Source organism: Symphalangus syndactylus, chromosome 23, assembly GCF_028878055.3.
Source record: "Symphalangus syndactylus isolate Jambi chromosome 23, NHGRI_mSymSyn1-v2.1_pri, whole genome shotgun sequence".
In the NCBI taxonomy this organism is placed as follows: Eukaryota; Metazoa; Chordata; class Mammalia; order Primates; family Hylobatidae; genus Symphalangus; species Symphalangus syndactylus.
This window is the reverse complement of record NC_072445.2, coordinates 16,818,172-16,834,886: the sequence shown is the minus strand read 5'-3', so window position 1 is coordinate 16,834,886 and position 16,715 is coordinate 16,818,172. Positions and strand designations below refer to the sequence as shown.

Below are 16,715 nucleotides of genomic sequence, written 5' to 3'. Positions count from 1 at the left end.
CCTCTTCCGGCGTTCCCCGTCTCAACGTGGTGACGAATGGGCAGAAAACTGTGCGGCCGAGGGCCAGGGAGCCGGGCCCAAAGGATAGCCCGCTCTGGAGAGATTGTCGCAACCTTCTGCCCGAGTCGCAGGGCGCTGGCTTCCACGCCCGAGAAGCTTGGGCCAGGCCTTGGTGGCATTTGGTTTCCTAATACCCTTGGCTGAGAAACCAGAACCTCAGGGTGCTTGTCCTCAGCACCCTGCCCCCACTGCAAACTCCAGCCTTCTCCACCGTATTCCACAAAAACACACGACACGTTTGGAGGTTTTGATTAATTTTTATAAAATCTGAGCTGGCTGAGCTTCAGGGTACAGCGACAGCTCAACGAAGGGTGGGATTATCTGCTGGTCCCCGCCTCCCCAAGACGGAGAGAAGGAGGTATCATGCCAACAGCTACAACTCCTTTCAGCTCTCAGTCAAGGCTCAAGGCTCAAGCAGAGGGGAGGGGATAGGCAAAGGGGGAGGGGGAAGCTCCTGAGGCTCAGACACTGCTTGCTTCTCCCTTCTCCCCATTCCCTTCCGTTCCCAGCAGAACCTGGCTGGCCCTGGGCAGAGCTGAGGCCCAGGAGCAGCTGAAAGGAGGTGGATGGGGACAGAGCACCAAGGGGAAGGGGCCCTCGGCCCAAGGGGGGAGGAACCTGGCCCCCACCCCGCTACAGCTCCCCACTGAATTCACAGCACAGAGAACACCTCTCGCCCAACAACTCCACATGGAGGTATACCAAGTCCAGGGGTCAAAGGAGCAGGTGGGTGACAGATGGGCAGGGGCAGTGAAGATGACAGCAGGCTCAGGAGGGGAGGTGGCAGAAACTTCCTCCTACCCATGGGAGGACACGATGGGGCGACTGATATTGCTGTTGGTGGTCATGGCATTCAGCTCCCACCTGGAAGGCCAACAATAACAGACAGAAAGAAGAGGGGGCCCTCAGCCCAAGCTCAGGGATGTTTGAACCAAGCTATAAACACACCAGTCTCTCCAACTTCCTAAAGGTCAACCACCCACAGCCACCTCTTACTTAAGAGACCTACTAGGTTTAACAATCAGAACCTACCCACCACCAAATCCAACACCACCCACTCCTCTACCTCCAAGCTCATATGGATTTCCGGTTTATGTTTATATATGTATGTATATTGTAGTGTCCAGGCACCTGAGATCTGTGTATACATGTCAGTCAACATCCCAACCTGCCTTTCCTGCTTTGCTTAGAGCCAACCAGGCAGCCCCTCAACTTTACCCTCACCAGGAATGCCTCACCCCCACCAGGAATACCCATTTTTGCTCTTAACTCTCATCCTTTGAAGGCTCTGACTCAGCACTCCTATCCTTCCTGAGGCCTTCCACCCATCCAACCATATTAATTTTTTTTTTTTTTGAGTCTTGTTCTGTCACCTAGGCCGGAGTACAGTGGTGCAGTGGCACAATCTTGACTCACTGAAACCCCCGCCTCCCGGGTTCAAGCAATTCTCTTGCCTCAACCTCCCAAGTAGCTGGGACTACTGGTGGCTGCCACCATGCCCAGCTAATTTTTGTATTTTTAGTAGAGACAGGGCTTCACCATGTGGCCAGGGTGGTCTCGAACTCCTGACCTCAACTGATTCACCCACCTCAACCTCCCAAAGTGATGGGATTATAGGTATGAGCCACCATGCCCAGCCAGCAAGAGTTAAACTGAACTGATACAAAGAGACGAAGTATCTCAGAATGACCCAGACAGGAAAAATTATATACATCTGGTGGTTAATTTGAACCTGAAAAATTATACATAAAGTAACATCTGGTGATTAACTGGAACTTAAGAATGAAATTCAAAGGGAAGCAGCCAGATCTTCTGGAACCAATGTGATCCAGAGGCTCCTAAACTTGTCTTTACTTTGCAGCTAGGTTCTAAGATTTAATCAGTTGTTCTCAGCATGTTCACAAAAATAACTGTATAAGCTTAGGTCTCAGAAAGTGATGCTGCCGAGCTGGATTTTTTTTCATATAATTTATTCTGCTGACAGTTTTATATGATGGCTGTCAATTCACCTCCTTCCATCTCATTTCCCACAAGTACACTACATCTCCAGCAGAACAAAAATGTGTCTCCTCCATACTGAAACCAAGCTAATCAGGTCACACCTGTGCTGCTCACTCACCCTCACCCAATCCCTCCCTTCCAACCACTCGCTGTACCTGATATCATGAGGCAAACAGGACTGGTCTAGGTTATATTGAATCACGGCCAGTTTGCACAGAGTCTTCAGACTAGGGCCTTTAAGGGAGAAGTTGTGGAAAGGAGATGGTCAAAGGTGAGGATAGGATCCAGTCCTGGATATCACCACCCAAAGACAGGGACCTTGATGGCAGGAGCAATTCAGGAATAACTATACTTACTAAAGTCCAAAATATGTAAGTCAGAATGATCTATAAGGTCAAATTCATCTCCTAGGCCTTCCTCAGGAGATGGACTGTCAGGATCAAAAGAGATATGAAAGTAGGACAGAAACTACCCACGAGACCCCCTTTTCAAATACCTCCCACTCTCCCATTAGTCACTTCCCTGAGCCCCTTCCCTCTCTCCTTCTAACCTGGTACCCCCAAAGAGGACAATCTTGTCACCAACAATACAGCAGCACTGGCGCCGGCGGGGACATGGCCCCTTCCCCTTCGGTTCAATCTTTTTCCAGGTAAAGGACCCTGAAGGGAAATTTATATGGAAGTTCAATATCCGCCTAGTTCAGGTTTCTTCCCCACCCCCATACCTCACCGCCTCAGGATTCTTTTCTTTTCCTCCCACCTCAATTGTTCCTTGTTCCTGCCCTAAATGCAGTGCTCTTTACCAGGATTAAACTTCCAGAGGTCGTGGAAGTGCCGGTTCAGCCTTGCATTATAGCCACCAAAGATGTACAGCTCCCCATTGTAGCCAACTGGAAGGAGAGAGGAAGCGTCAAGAGTGTGAAGAGGGGCCGGGCGCGGTGGCTCACGCTTGTAATCCCAGCACTTTGGGAGGCCGAGGCGGGCGGATCACGAGGTCAGGAGATCGAGACCACGATGAAACCTCGTCTCTACTAAAAATACAAAAAATTAGCCGGGCGTGGTGGCGGGCGCCTGCAGTCCCAGCTACTCAGAGAGGCTGAGGCAGGAGAATGGCGTGAACCCAGGAGGCGGAGCTTGCAGTGAGCCGAGATTGCGCCACTGCACTCCAGACTCTGTCTCAAAAAAAAAAAAAAAAAGAGTGTGAAGAGGGCAGGAAGGGAACTTCACAGGGAAGTAACAAACACTCTCCCCGCCCCGCGCGGGGCGCGCGCCCCGCGCCGGGACCGGGGTCCGGTGCGGAGTGCCCTCCGTCCTGGGAAACGGGGCGCGGCCGGAAAGGCGGCCGCCCCCTCGCCCGTCACGCAACGCACGTTCGTGGGGAACCTGGCGCTAAACCATTCGTAGACGACCTGCTTCTGGGTCGGGGTTTCGTACGTAGCAGAGCAGCTCCCTCGCTGCGATCTATTGAAAGTCAGCCCTCGACACAAGGGTTTGTTTTTTTTTTTTTTTTAAGAAAAAGATTTAAAATAATTTATATAACAAACACTCACAGGCCGAGTGGCTCCGGCGCCCCTCAGGCAGCACTGGAGTCGGGGGACAGTCCAGCCAAGCCTCAGTTCTGGTGTCAAAGACTCGAATGCGGTTGCAGTAAATCTCATTGTTGGAATGGAATGGCCCAAAGCGGTCAGCACGGCCCCCAAAGACATACATGTGACTTCCCAGCATTGTGGCTGAGTGAAAGTCCCTCCAGCGTGCAGGATTGCCCTGGGCAGAGGCAGAGAGATGGTGGAGGGGTCAGCACAAAGACTGGAAGAGGATCTGCTCTGACTGAACTTCCTATCATTTCTTCAATGGAGGGTGGGGATTTGGGAGAAAAAAGAAAGAGCAGACCTTTGTACAGATAAGAGTCCACGTCATGGTGCTGGTATCTAGCTTGTGAATGTCATTGGAAAAGCAATCCGCCTGAGTAGGAAGAGAAAAGGAGGAAGAAAAGAGGGAGCCAACAGTCACTCTGACCCTCCATCCCTCCCCTCAAAACCTGCAAACAAGCCAAAGCCTCCCATTTCACCATCCTAAATTGCCCTTCCCCTCTTTCTCAGTCCCACCCTAAACCTCTTAGTTTATTCCCAGACCTACCTGCTGCTCGTAGCCCCCGAAAATGTACATGATCTTGCCTAGGACACAGGCTGAATGTCCATCCCGGGCCCCAGGAACTGTCCCTGACACTCGGGGTGTGAACCACTTGTGAGTATCTGAAGGAGATGAGAAAATGGCTCAACTAAGCACCCTCTATGACAGTCCCCCCTGAGCTCTGGAGTACTCTACTCCCCAAGACCCCCAACCCAAACCTTTCTCAGGCAACTGAGGCAACATCTGGAAGGACATAACCTCTCTGAGATCCATACTCACTGACGTCAAAGGCATAGAGCACATTGCAGGCCCCTTCAGTGTCATTCCGTCCGCCCCAAAGGAGGACTGTGTCGTCGATGAGAACGGTTGAGTGTCCATAGCGCATGTAGGGTACCACAGGAGCTTGCCCACGGATGGCAGACTTCACCGGGGGCAGCTTTGTCCAACGCAAGGACACTGTGGGCACAGCTCTGCTCAGCCCTGGGAACCTCCCTCCAGGCTGTCCACTTTCCCCAAACCAGATGTTTGTCCCCAGTCCCCTTGGTCCCAGAGACCACAGCCAAACCTCATCAGCAGCCCGTTCCCACCCTGATGTGGGGAACCAGGGACAGCCTCAGCATTGGCTTACCTGCATTGAAAATGTGCACATCTATCTGACGCAGTGTCTCATAGTCTTCACCAGAGCAGTAACCCCCGAAGGAGTATACCCGATGCCCGACAGCCACTGCAGCATGGTTCACCCTGCGGGGCCCGCCCTCCAGGTGCACTGTCCACCGTAACATCCCCTGGGCCACTGGTTACAGCAACATGCCCCCCCGGCACGGCCTGCTGCCTCTGCTATCTGCACACAAATTGGGGCCACGGGATCCTCAGGCGAGGCTTCTGCCCAGCTCACTGTGACTCTGCCCAGAACCAGCCTTTGCCTCCAAGTGTCACCCTGGGGGCCCTCCCACACTACCCCTCCACAGGGACACTAGTCACAGCTCAGGTGGCTGGCCCTGCCCCAAGGGAGCTGCTGAGGTCAGAGAACTAGCCTGGGCCCAGTGTTCTCCAACAGTGAAGGGTGGGGCTGCCCCCACCTGATTGCCAGCTCAGAATCTGCTGATCATGGTCACAACCTACTCATGGAGGCTCCACTCTGTCCCTGGCTTGGCACAAACTTGAAGCCCCCTTCCCAAACGGTATATTCTCTTGTCTCTGCTCTGCCTACTGCCACCTCTCTAAGAATCTGTGTTCTTTAAGGTGGGGAAAGGGATCTTAAAATACTCACAGCTATTAATAGCCCAGCTAGCCTCAGACAGTCCATTGAAAGCTGGCATGGGTGCCTCAAAGCAGAAAAGCTTTCAGGCTTTTAGAGTGGAACAATCCCCCTACCCAAGATAGGGCGGGACTGATCCAGGACAGGGACCTCCATGTTACCACGGTTGGTTAGCCCCTCACAGAGAGCTCCTGTCAAGCTGAGTTGTTGTCACTGGGGTCACCCAGGGCCCCCCACAGGCACAAGGAGTTCCTTTGACAGCTGTGCCTGGTATGCTGCCAGGACTTAAGCCAGAAAGGTATGTGTATGCTTAAGCTTGGGGGATGGGGATAGAGAGAGAGGTTTTCTCTTCCTGCCACTTCCCCATCCCTGCTACTGTGGTAGAGAACAAGCCATTTCCAGTAGAAAAGAGAGAACAAGCTCTTCCACGACTTAGGTTCCTGAAAGGCGGATAGAGGTAGGAGTGTGCAAAATGCAAAGGGGAAGGGGCTGGGCACGATGGCTCACGCCTGTAATCCCAGCACCTTGAGAGGCCGAGGCGGGTGGATCACGAGGTCAAGAGATGGAGACCATCCTGGCCAACATGGTGAAACCCGTCTCTACTAAAGATACAAAAATTAGCTGGGCATGGTGGCGCGCGCCTGTAGTCCCAGCTACTCAGGAGGCTGAGGCAGGAGAATTGCTTGAACTCGGGTGGCGGAGGTTGGAGTGAGCTGAGATTGCACCACTGCACTCCAGCCTGGCGACAGAGCGAGACTCTATCTCAAAAAAAAAAAAAAAAAAAGAAAGGGGAAGGGAGGCAAAAAATGCCCTTGGGCAGGACAAGAGAAAGATCCAGCATGAGAGGTCATGGTCTTTTTTTTTTTTTTTGAGATGAAGTCTCGCTCTTGCCCCCAGGCGGGAGTGCAATGGCGCAATCTCGGCTCACTGCAAACTCCGCCTCCTGGGTTCAAGCGATTCTCCTGCCTCAGCCTCCCAAGTAGCTGGGATTACAGGCGCCTGCCACCACACCCAGCTAATTTTTGTATTTTTAGTAGAGATGGGGTTTCACCATGTTGGCCAGGCTGGTCTCAAACTCCTGACCTGAGGTGATCCGCCCTCCTCGGCCTCCCGAAGTGCTGTGATTACAGGCGTGAGCCACCGCGCCCGGCTAGTCATGGTCTCTTAAACACAACCTGTCAACCTAGTGGCACGTACACCTGGGTACATCTGAGGGTTTTTTCAGGCAAATCCTTGCAACTGACAATGCTTTTGCTGGCAGGCATCTCCTGAGTTTGGGTGGATCGTCATCTGCTCCCTGTTTAAGAAGCCCTGGCAGAGGAAAGGGCCAGGCAAAACCTCAGGAACAAAAACAGCTCAAATAAGGGAGGCCCCTTGCAGGAAAGAGACATGGCTTTCAGCTGGCTTGCTAGTCCCACCCACCTAGCCTCCCCCAACTCCACACCCTAAGCTTTAAATAGCCATGGGGCCCATCCTGAAATAGCCCCAGCAGGAAGCTACTCTCACTTCATTACTCCCTCTCTCCAAAATATCTTGGGTCTGGGCTTGTGGAGACTGTTAGGAGGTCGATGGGCTTAAGAATGGAAGTCTTCCATCCTCCCTTATATCCTCTATTCTTCCCTTCACATATGTCAAGGTAAACTATGCACAGGAGAGGAGATAAGCAATTAAAGCCAAAGGTGGAGAAAAAAAAATTTAGTTTCTCTGCCATATAAACAACTCAAATTCAAGGAGAACAAGCCCCCAGGCTCTCAGGGGCTCCTCTTATCCCTGGGTCTCCCCAGTCCTCCATCACCACCAAGCATTTTCAAACTTCTTCTATTCCCTCAATGTATCTACCCGCCTGGTCTCTTGCATTTTTTATTCCCCATTTCTCGCCCTTCTTGATCTCGTGAGAGCTTTGCAGTTTTCTCATTTTTCCTTCTCCTACCATTCCAAGCTCCACCCAACAGCCCTCCATTTTCCCACCTCCACTAAGGAAAGAAAAATTAGCATGCACTGACCACGGATACCCCTCCCTGCATAAGACTCTATCCCTGTCTTCTTCCAGACATTCCGGCCTCCCCTAGCCCACCACGCCAGACACCCCTCCCCTTCCATTATGCTCAGCTTCCCTGTTTTCATGGCCCAGTCTTCCTTCCCATTTCCTTCATTGCTTCCTCCAGACACCAGGTCTCTCCTACCCATCTCCTCGCCATCCTCCCCTAGCCCTGCTTTCCCCATTAACACTCTCCTTTCCCATCATCCCCCTAGCTCCCTCCCCACCCCCACCTCATCACTCTCAGGCCCCTCCCTCGTCACTCCAGCTCTAGACAGCACGTCCTCAGCACCCTAATTCTTCCTTGCCCTTCCACCCATCCCAGGCTACCTGCCAGGCCGAGCCGGGGCGGGGCCGCGGGTCCTCGCGCTGCCTGCAGACTAGAACCCGTTGCGCGCCAACCGACGCCTTAGTCCCCAACGAGATAAACACAGCCAAGCTCGGTTCTTCCGGCGGGCAGCTGTGCGCGCACGTGCAGTCGTAGCTAAGTGCCCGAGGCATTCCGGGACTTGTAGTCCACACGGTTTCTGAGTGACGAGAGGGCTGAGGAGTGGGCAGGGGCGTAGGAGAGATTCTGCGCATGTGCAAATATGTGTCAAGACCGAGGAGGCCACTGGGTAATGCAGTCCTTTGTTTTCTGGGCTGGGAGTGACGGAGGCGGGGCAAGGGGCGGACTCCTTGTCTTCGCTAGCGTCAATCATGGGCATGGGGCGGGGCTGGAGGACTAGGCACCTCTGCACGTCCTGCCCCGCCGGAAGTGGAGGCCACGGGCTCTGAGCTGGTGAGGCGCGCGGAAACACCGGCGCCGGGATTCGGATGGGGGCGGGGGCGGCCGCCGCAGCTGGGGCCATTTGAGGGGAGCCCATGGGGCCTGAAGGGCATCTGTCAGGCGGTACAGAGGGGGTCCTCTAGGAGAGGGGAGAAGAGGGCGGGTACGCCGCCCTGTTTAGGGGAGTCTGATGACCCAGAGTTCCCAAGTCGCGGGGGAGGCGTGGCGGGAGCAGCCGGGGTTCTGGAAGGGGTGTCTTTTAGGAGGTGGCAGGGCCTCCGATTGGGCGTTTAATTAGGAAGTGGCGGAGCAAGGCGGTGGGGCCTGGTTCAAGATAAGAGCCCCGACTTAAGAGGGGGAGGAACGACAGGCTGCAAGCGGGGCGGAGGGGTGGAGGATGCAGGAGCCTCGGGGAGGAGCTGATTTTTTGCGCGCAGGAGACTACAAAGAGATGATGAGAGGATGAAGATGGGCCTGGTTTCATCCAATCCCTGTCCTGCCGCCTCCCTGTTCTTGCAGCCCCTGCCCGGATGGCAACAGTAGTTCTAGGAGGAGACACCATGGGCCCTGAGCGTATCTTCCCCAATCAGACTGAGGAAGTGGGACCACATCAGGGCCCTTCAGAAGGCACTGGGGATTGGAGCAGTGAGGAGCCTGAGGAAGAGCAGGAGGAAACGGGGTCAGGCCCAGCTGGCTACTCGTACCAGCCCCTGAACCAAGATCCTGAACAAGAGGAGGTGGAACTGGCACCAGTGGGGGATGGAGATGTAGTTGCTGACATCCAGGATCGAATCCAGGTAAGGTGGAGGAGGGATGGTTCCTGAACAGGTGAAGCTGGGCTCCCTGAAAGCCTAGACCCAAACGGTCTTCTCTGGCTCTGCAGGCCCTGGGGCTTCATTTGCCAGACCCACCATTAGAGAGTGAAGATGAAGATGAGGAGGGAGCTACAGCATTGAACAACCACAGCTCTATTCCCATGGACCCAGGTAAAAGATCATTCTTTCATTCTGGAATAATTACTAAGGAAATGAACTGGCATGAGTCAGTAGAAGGAAGTTTCAGAGGAAGACCCTATCCTAAGAAGATAGTTTGTAAACTAAGATTTTGTAGACTTCAGAGTCCAAGTGAAATGCTCTTCTGCTAGCTTTGGGGATGGGCAGGCTTGCCTTAAAGTAACAAGGTGGATTTGGTGACCCTACCAGCCCAGGGGCTCTGGGTTGATTCAGGGATTGGGGAGGGGAGCTGGTCCCATTATTTCTATGCCTGACTGGCCTCTGGCTCTGATTTCAGAACATGTAGAGCTGGTGAAGAGGACGATGGCTGGAGTAAGCCTGCCTGCGCCAGGGGTTCCTGCCTGGGCTCGGGAGATATCGGATGCCCAGTGGGAAGATGTGGTACAGAAAGCCCTCCAAGCCCGGCAGGCATCCCCTGCCTGGAAGTGACCACAGTGAGAGCTGCCTTATCTTCCTACATTCCAGGCCAGAACCAGCACAGGACTGAACACATCCCTGGTTGTAATGTCTATTTCCATCTTCCCCATCTCCCTTTCCACATCAAGGCACATCAGACTTCTCAGAGACCCACTTTATTCAGTTCTGTACATATGGGGACATCGGTCCAAGCCCAACCCACCTTAGCATGTATCACTCTGTGGAGAATAAAGCACCCTATGTACACAGCCAAAAGCCACACTGCCTGCGCCCGTGGAACCTGGGTCCAGCCCTCCTCAGCCCCTGGCCCCTCCAAGGTACCTACAAGGGACAAAAGAAGGCCTGCCCAGCATAGCACAAACAAGGAAATAAATAGGTCTTGGCAGGAGCCATGCTTGGGGCACTGCTCACTGCTTCCTTCTTTCTAGTTTTGGGAACCAACAGCACAGAAAAGCAGTCAGCAGGGTGGTCCCTTCCATTTCTGTGACCCCAGGGCTGCTGCTCACCAAAGACAGGGCACGGGGTAGGGTGTTCATTCCTCCCCGGCCCCACTTGGTCCATCTGGGCCCTATATTCATCAGTTATTGTCCACAGCCTATACTTTTCTCCTTTTGACCTCCCTTGGTCAGGCATGGGGTAAGAAGAAATAATACAACCCTATCTGCCAGCACACGGCTGGGGCTGGGGGGCCTATTTGTGCTGCAGGGAGGTTGGCTTCCCTCCAGCTACTCCAGGGGCCAATGGGGCTTGACATAACTTTGGTGAGAATAATCTCCTGCTGTTCCCTACATGCCTCTGCAGGGGAGAGAGAGGAGGGGAGACACCTGGTGTTCAAATGAGGATGAAGGGAAGAATAGAGGAGCATATGTATTCCTGTGTGTACTTCTCAGAGCAGCCTCAGGTAGCTGTGGGTGAGGAGCAGGTAGGGGACAGGCATCCCCAGGTTGTCTGAGCACTAAGCATCTTAGTGCTCAGCCTGTACTAGCCACAGGGAGGCATGAACACCTTTTGGGGAGAAGAGGGACCACTCTGTGGGTGTCCCTGCTTCAAGTGCCCACATCCCCCTCCCTTGAGTAGCTAGAGAGGCGCTGCCTTCCCCCAAGTCAGCCAGTAGGGAGCAGAGTGTGGAGGGCCAGGGCAGTGTCCCAGGGCTGTGTGGGCTGTGGCCCTGTGGTAGGAATGTGAGGGGTCAGAGAGCCTCCTGGCTGGCAGTTAGGAACTCTTCCGCCCGCTTGTGCGCCTCCAGTGCCTTGATGGTGTACACGTCCTGGGGCAGCTCCGACTTCCTCCTCAGCAGCACTTTCTCCTTCTTGATGTCTTTTAGCATCTGTGTGTGAATAGGGACAAGGTGAGGAACGGTGACCAATTCCCAGTGAATTCTATTGTTCCGTCCCCTTATTCTTTGGCTCTGCTGTTTCCGTCTCCTCTCCCTTCCAGAGCTATTATTTCTGCTCCATCCCCCTACATTGCCCTCCCACCTGAACAGCCTCAGTCTCCACAGTCCTCTTCAGAAGCTGGATGTCCTCAGCTGTGGGGGTCTCTGTCTCCATCGAGTACACAGGGGGCAGTGGTGGAGGGGCTCGGAACATGGGATACTGAGTGAGGAGACATGGACAAGTGGTGAGAGGCACTTCAGAGGCTTGGGGGCCTGTGTGCTCCATATTCCTCCCCCAACAAACTCTCCCCCGGCTCAAGATGGGCTGGCCCCTCAGTTCACAACAGTGGCAGGAAAACCTCACCTGGGGGTTGAGCCGGGCCAGCTCCTCAATCTTTTGCCACATCTCTTCCCTTTCCTTCATTCGGAACCGGCCCCTGAGGAGCAAAAGTAGGATTGGGGTTGGGCTTGAGAGAAACACAGTGAGCTGGTGGTAGAAGATGAAAGTCTCCTGGGGAGAGAGATACTCACTTCTGCTTCTCTGCCTTGTATTGTTGTGTGCAGTCATCAAACAGCTTCTGATTCATTTCCATAAACAGCTTCAGGGCATTGTAGATCAGTCCATGGATTGTCCTGCCACCAAGAAGAAAGATGAGGTGTAGGAGGCCAGAGCCTGCCCTTAGCGTGAGGAACCCAATTTGTTCTCTTGCAGGGGTATCTCTGCTAAGAGCTTTGTCATTTACTACTTCCCAGTTCACAAACCTCTGTGCAGTATCAGAAGAGAGCTCTGGCCAAATCACCTGGATTGAGACTGGCATTTCATGGTTTTCACAAATACCGGTCCACCTGTCCATCCTTCCCTCACCCCATGCTCCAAGGTCTGTCTACCTCCCATCCTTTCCCACTCTCCAACCTACACTAATGGCCTCCCAGCAGCATGATGGGCATGTAGATGCAGCATGACAGACTGCATCTACACCACAGTGTGCTTGCTTGTAGCAGAAAAGTCTTTTCAAAACCCTGAGTTTTTTTTTTTTTTTTAGATGGAGTCTCACTCTGTTGCCCAGGCTGGAGTGCAGTGGCACGATCTCGGCTCACTGCAACCTCCACCTCCCAAGTTCAAGTGATTCTCCTGCCTCAGCCTCCCAAGTAGCTGGGACTACAGGCATCCGCCACTACACCCAGCTAATTTTTGTATTTTTAGTAGAGATGGGGGTTTCACTGTGTTGGGAAGGCTGGTCTCAAACTCCTGATCTCGTGATCCACTCACCTCGCCAGCCTCCCAAAGTGCTAGGATTACAGGTGTGAGCCACCATGCCCGGCCTAAAACCCTGGGATTCTTTACACATACTCTCAAAAAAGGTCACATCAGCTTCTCACTGCATAGAATTACATCTCCAAAGCTGTGATAGGATCTGTAGAATAGCTGAACCCAAGGAGTGGTGTAATAGGCCGCTGCCCTGCTGTTGGTATCACAGAGATCTTGCACACAGGCATCTTTTCGCTCCAGTCAGCCCCTCAAGGTCCTATCAACACCCAGCCCCACTTGCTGGGTGACTAGGTGAGACCCCTGGCTCTTTAGTTCTTCCATACCCTCAAAGTTTCCCAAACTGGATCCCCACCCCAGCGCCTTACTTGTTCCAGTGGCTCTTGGAGTTCCTGTAGAGTGCAGGGAACATGATGGGGAGGACTCGGGCAGCATTGTCACTTATCAGGCTCATGATGTACTCATTGTTCCAGTAATAGAGAGCACGCTCTGCCACCTGGTGGGGAGAGGCAGACTCGGTGGGTGCTGCTCATTTCACTCAAGACCTTCTCAGTTTCTGGCAGGGGCTGGGATATGCTGGGTTGGAGTCTCACCTGGAAATGGGGGCTAGAGACACACTTGGCCAGCTGGCGGAAGAGGGGTTCCATCACTTTGCTGAACTCGGAAGGTTCAATGACGTCCAGAATCTCCTCCAGCTCATTCAAGAACATCACCTCCTTGGGGCTGTGGGTCTTGGGCCAAAACTTGAGAAGTCCCACAATTACCTGGGAGACAAGGAGGGCATGGGGATGAAAATTCTTTGCACCTGCCTAGGTCACCAGGAAGTTTTCCTACCCGTTCTCTCCGCCACCCTGGTGGGCATAGTTTGGGTGATCTCAGCCAACTGCCCGTTTCTTTGCCTTGGATCTGTTTCCTAGGTGTATATAGGTTTCGCTTTCCCTTCAGAGAGGAAACCATGTTACTGGTCAGGTCACAGCCCTCCTGAGCTCCCCCTTATGGCACCCCCAGTAGGTACAGACTGGCAAGTGATGCTGATGACAGTAAGAGGTGGGCCTTGGGACCCGGAAGGGGAATTACCGGCTCAGTCAGACTGCTCTCCTTCTCCAGGAATTGTACCACACAGTATGCCAGCTGCAAAAGCGTGAGGTAGAAGGGAGGTGAGGTGTAGGTCCTAGAAGTTCTCAGAGAAGTCAGTGATAGAAACAAGATCCCAGAAGGGGGAGATGGAGGGAAGGAATTATCCCACCTGCTCCCTATGCTTCCCCTATCCCAGCTGGAACACTTCCCTGCCGGCTCTTTTCTCTGCTGCCTGAGTTGGACATTATCAGGAGGAAGGCAGCTCACCTGAGGGTGGTAGACACTCAGGGACTTGACCTTGTGAAGGGGAAGCAGGACACGGATGAGGAACATCTTGTGCTCTTCTTTAAGGGGCAGGGCAAAGCCATTGATGATGCTAGGAATTAAAGGACATTTTTTAGGACCAGAGGGTCAGATCCAAGTTCAGTGCACCAATCCTGCCAACCTTTTTCAGGCATCTGTGCCCCCACCCAGCTTCTCACCTCCCCAGGATCTCCAGGAGCTCAGCAATCCCGTTGTGATGCTCCGTCTCATAGATGAACCTGAGGGAAGAAAAATGGCTCTCTTGACAACCCCTGATGTCCCTCCAGCATTCTATACAGTCCCCCCACCTCCCTGCTCCCACCCCACCTCAGTAGCAGAATGCTTTGCTCCTAAGCCTGGGCTCCTGGCCTCACCTGTAGAAGATGTGGTTGATCTGCCTACGGATATAAGCCCGGAGCCCCAAAAACTTGCCATAGATGCGATGCAAAATGGTCTTGAGGAAGTCCCGCTCTCGAGGATCCTCACTGTCAAATAGGTCTAGGAGCTGGGGGCACAAGGGAGGGAAAGCAGCCAGTGAGGCAGCAGCCAGGGAAGGCAGTGGCCAGAGTGACATAGGTCCTGCCAGGGGAAATGCAGAGGTCCCCTGGAGTGGGGGCCAACAAGTCTTAGAAAGCAGAGTGATTCTATTGTATTGCTGATACTATTGTATTTGTACAGAGACTTCCAAAGTGATGCCTCAGTATTGACCAGAGAGAGGTACTCTGTTGCTTTTTTGTTTCCTACCATTATGTTGTTAGTTTCTTGAGGCCAGAGTAGGGTTTTTGTTTTGTTTTGTTTTTTGCCCTTTATAGCCTCCTTGTACCAGACATGGATGAAACCCAATATATTCAGCTTAAGGGGAAAGAGCCACTGGGACACAGATGAAGGGGGCATGGAATGGAAAGAGAGAGGGCAAGGACAGGAACTCGGGGACTCACAGCAAGTACAAACTTCTGGTCGATGTACTTCTTGGCTATGTTTGGCTGGAAATCAGGAGACTCAAGGAAACGTAAGAAGAACTCATACACGAGCTATAGGGAAAAAGGCACGCCACTGAGGGGATGTTCCCAAGGACTTGCAGGCCTCCAAGTGCCCCACTCCCTGCAGCCACGGCCAATCTGCCCCCTTGTCCTGGTACCTGGAGATGTGGCCAAGCAGCTTCCAGGGTGGGCTCATCTTCCTCTGGGTCAAACTCAGCCCCTGTGGGATTCGACGAAGGTGGCAGCGTCCGGAAGAGGTTCACTGAAAACTGAGGGGTAGGGCCAGTTAGAGCTCCACCTGGGCTTCTCCAGAGACCCTCACCAGTCCCCCGTGTCCTTTCCCTGTGCCCACCATGGTGACAGCCTCAGGGTAAATGGCCTCGGTGACAACATCACGGCTATGGGTGATGTACTCCACCATCTCGTTGAGTCCTGCCCGCTTCACCTCCTTGAATTTGAGGTCACTGAGTGGGTCTGACACGAAGTCAAAGAGGACACAGCACTGGCGTAGCTTCTGGATAAACAGCTCCTCCCGCTCCTGGGTTGGTGAATCTGTGGGGGCCCCAGCAGTCAGGTTCTCCTGTGTAGTCCTTCACTGCGATGCCCTGCTTGCCTTCAAGGGCTTTCCCTTACCCCACCCTGCCACCATCCTGCTCCCTGGCACCCCCTTCCCGCATTCTCTGGAATTTCCTTCCCCTCAAAACTTCCATTCCACCAACTCCCGATGCCCCCTAGACCTGGTAAAACAGCCCCTGTGACCAACTGCCAAGTACCTTTCAGGGCAGGAAGCTTCTGCAGCTCCCGATTCTTGCTGAGGTTGAAGCGGGAGGAGCTTTGCCGTCGCTCCTTCTTGACAATCTGGGGCCCCCCTGAGTACTTGATTTTGCTGAGCTGCGTGGGGGGCGGCGTGCTATTGCTGGGACGCTTGTTGGACGACGGTGGCTGAGACTGGGCTTGGGGCTGGGGCTGGGGCTGGGGCTGCGGCTGGGCCTGGTCAAACAAGTCACCTGTTGAAATCCACTTCCCAAGATATGCTTCCCACCCTGGGCCTGGCCATCCCCAAGTCTGTTTATGCCTGCACAGGCCTGGGCAGTGAGCAGCTGTCTCCTGCCCTGAAGGAGCTAAGGCCAGGGTTACAGAGTTAACTGTGCTGTCGCCCTGACAGGGAGCAGTCAAGAAGTCACATCTCCCAAAGAGATGCCCACTGCCTGTGCATCAAGAGCCTTCAAAACGTTCATTACAGTTCATGAACAGGTAAAGCTAATTGATGGATTGATGGTGACAGAAGTCAAAAAAGTGATTATGTTGCCAGAGGAAATGGGGTGGGTATTGCTAAGAAGACACATGAGGAGCCTTCTGAGTAATGTAAACATCCTGCATCTTGACTGGACCTGCAAGGTGGTGCATGGCAGATACATACCTAAAATTTATTGAGCAGTACACTTAAGATCCTTTACTGAATGTGTGACAGTCTTCAATCAAAAGGTAAAAGAGGCTGGGCGCGGTGGCTCATACTTGTAATCCCAGCACTTTGGGAGGCCGAGGAGGGCAGATCACCTGAGGTCAAGAGTTCAAGACCAGCCTGGCCAACATGGTGAAACCCCATCTCTACTAAAAATACAAAAATTAGCCAGGCGTGGTGGCAGGCGCCTGTAATCCCAGCTACTTGGGAGGTTAAGGCAGGAGAATCGCTTGAACCCGGGAGGTGGAGGTTGCAGTGAGCCGAGATCACGCCATTGCACTCCAGCCTGGGGGACAAGAGCGAGACTTTGTCTCAAAAAAAAAAAGGTAAAAGGCCAGGCACAGTGGCTCATGCCTGTAATTCCAACACTTTGGGAAGCCAAAGCAGGAGGATTACTTGAAGCCAGAAGTTTGAAACCAGCCTGAGCAACATAGCAAGACCATCTCTACGAAAAAATTTTTTTAATTGGCCAGGTGTGGTGGCACATGCCTGCAGTTCCAGCTACTCAGGAAGCTTACTGGAGTTCCAGTTACTCAAGGTTGGAGGATCCCTTGTGCCCAGGAGTT

At 53.4% G+C, this 16,715-nt stretch overlaps 3 protein-coding genes across 10 annotated transcripts in view; 1 reads left to right on the top strand and 2 right to left on the bottom strand.

The window, feature by feature from the left end:
- Nucleotides 1-297: 297 nt before the first annotated feature.
- Nucleotides 298-7,997, bottom strand: KLHDC3 (kelch domain containing 3). 2 transcript variants are annotated; one of them, XM_055263275.2, is made up of 11 exons: nucleotides 7,817-7,997; nucleotides 4,819-5,031; nucleotides 4,470-4,646; nucleotides 4,197-4,312; nucleotides 3,951-4,022; nucleotides 3,611-3,824; nucleotides 2,864-2,950; nucleotides 2,612-2,720; nucleotides 2,418-2,491; nucleotides 2,217-2,295; nucleotides 298-924 (listed from the first exon to the last, which is right to left on the bottom strand). In XM_055263275.2, exons 2-11 carry the CDS (start codon nucleotides 4,970-4,972, stop codon nucleotides 858-860), a joined length of 1,149 nt encoding a protein of 382 aa, XP_055119250.1. In that variant the 5' UTR covers nucleotides 4,973-5,031; nucleotides 7,817-7,997; the 3' UTR covers nucleotides 298-857. The 2 variants fall into 2 exon arrangements, with proteins under 2 accessions (XP_055119250.1, XP_063489196.1); XM_063633126.1 differs by lacking the exon at nucleotides 4,470-4,646 and having other exon boundaries at nucleotides 7,817-7,949.
- Nucleotides 7,886-9,940, top strand: MEA1 (male-enhanced antigen 1). 3 transcript variants are annotated; one of them, XM_063633157.1, is made up of 4 exons: nucleotides 7,886-8,103; nucleotides 8,775-9,052; nucleotides 9,139-9,241; nucleotides 9,546-9,940. In XM_063633157.1, the coding sequence occupies exons 1-4, from the start codon at nucleotides 8,067-8,069 to the stop codon at nucleotides 9,695-9,697; spliced, it is 570 nt and encodes a 189-aa protein (XP_063489227.1). In that variant the 5' UTR covers nucleotides 7,886-8,066; the 3' UTR covers nucleotides 9,698-9,940. The 3 variants fall into 3 exon arrangements, with proteins under 3 accessions (XP_063489227.1, XP_055119269.1, XP_055119268.1); XM_055263294.2 differs by lacking the exon at nucleotides 7,886-8,103 and adding an exon at nucleotides 8,112-8,267; XM_055263293.2 differs by lacking the exon at nucleotides 7,886-8,103 and adding an exon at nucleotides 8,218-8,378.
- PPP2R5D (protein phosphatase 2 regulatory subunit B'delta) overlaps nucleotides 9,825-16,715 on the bottom strand; it is a 27,627-nt gene continuing 20,736 nt past the window's right edge. The window contains exons 3-16 of one of the 5 annotated variants that reach the window (XM_055263271.2): nucleotides 15,461-15,677; nucleotides 15,040-15,239; nucleotides 14,846-14,956; nucleotides 14,646-14,738; nucleotides 14,082-14,212; nucleotides 13,887-13,946; nucleotides 13,672-13,780; nucleotides 13,405-13,458; nucleotides 12,921-13,091; nucleotides 12,696-12,823; nucleotides 11,592-11,693; nucleotides 11,425-11,497; nucleotides 11,164-11,280; nucleotides 9,825-11,012 (exon numbers count right to left, since the gene is read on the bottom strand). In XM_055263271.2, coding sequence (XP_055119246.2) covers nucleotides 10,875-11,012; nucleotides 11,164-11,280; nucleotides 11,425-11,497; nucleotides 11,592-11,693; nucleotides 12,696-12,823; nucleotides 12,921-13,091; nucleotides 13,405-13,458; nucleotides 13,672-13,780; nucleotides 13,887-13,946; nucleotides 14,082-14,212; nucleotides 14,646-14,738; nucleotides 14,846-14,956; nucleotides 15,040-15,239; nucleotides 15,461-15,677 — 1,704 coding nt within the window. In that variant the 3' untranslated portion in view covers nucleotides 9,825-10,874. The remainder of the gene's footprint in view (nucleotides 11,013-11,163; nucleotides 11,281-11,424; nucleotides 11,498-11,591; nucleotides 11,694-12,695; nucleotides 12,824-12,920; nucleotides 13,092-13,404; nucleotides 13,459-13,671; nucleotides 13,781-13,886; nucleotides 13,947-14,081; nucleotides 14,213-14,645; nucleotides 14,739-14,845; nucleotides 14,957-15,039; nucleotides 15,240-15,460; nucleotides 15,678-16,715) is intronic. The other 4 variants (XM_055263273.2, XM_055263272.2, XM_063633119.1 and 1 more) reach the window with 4 other exon arrangements.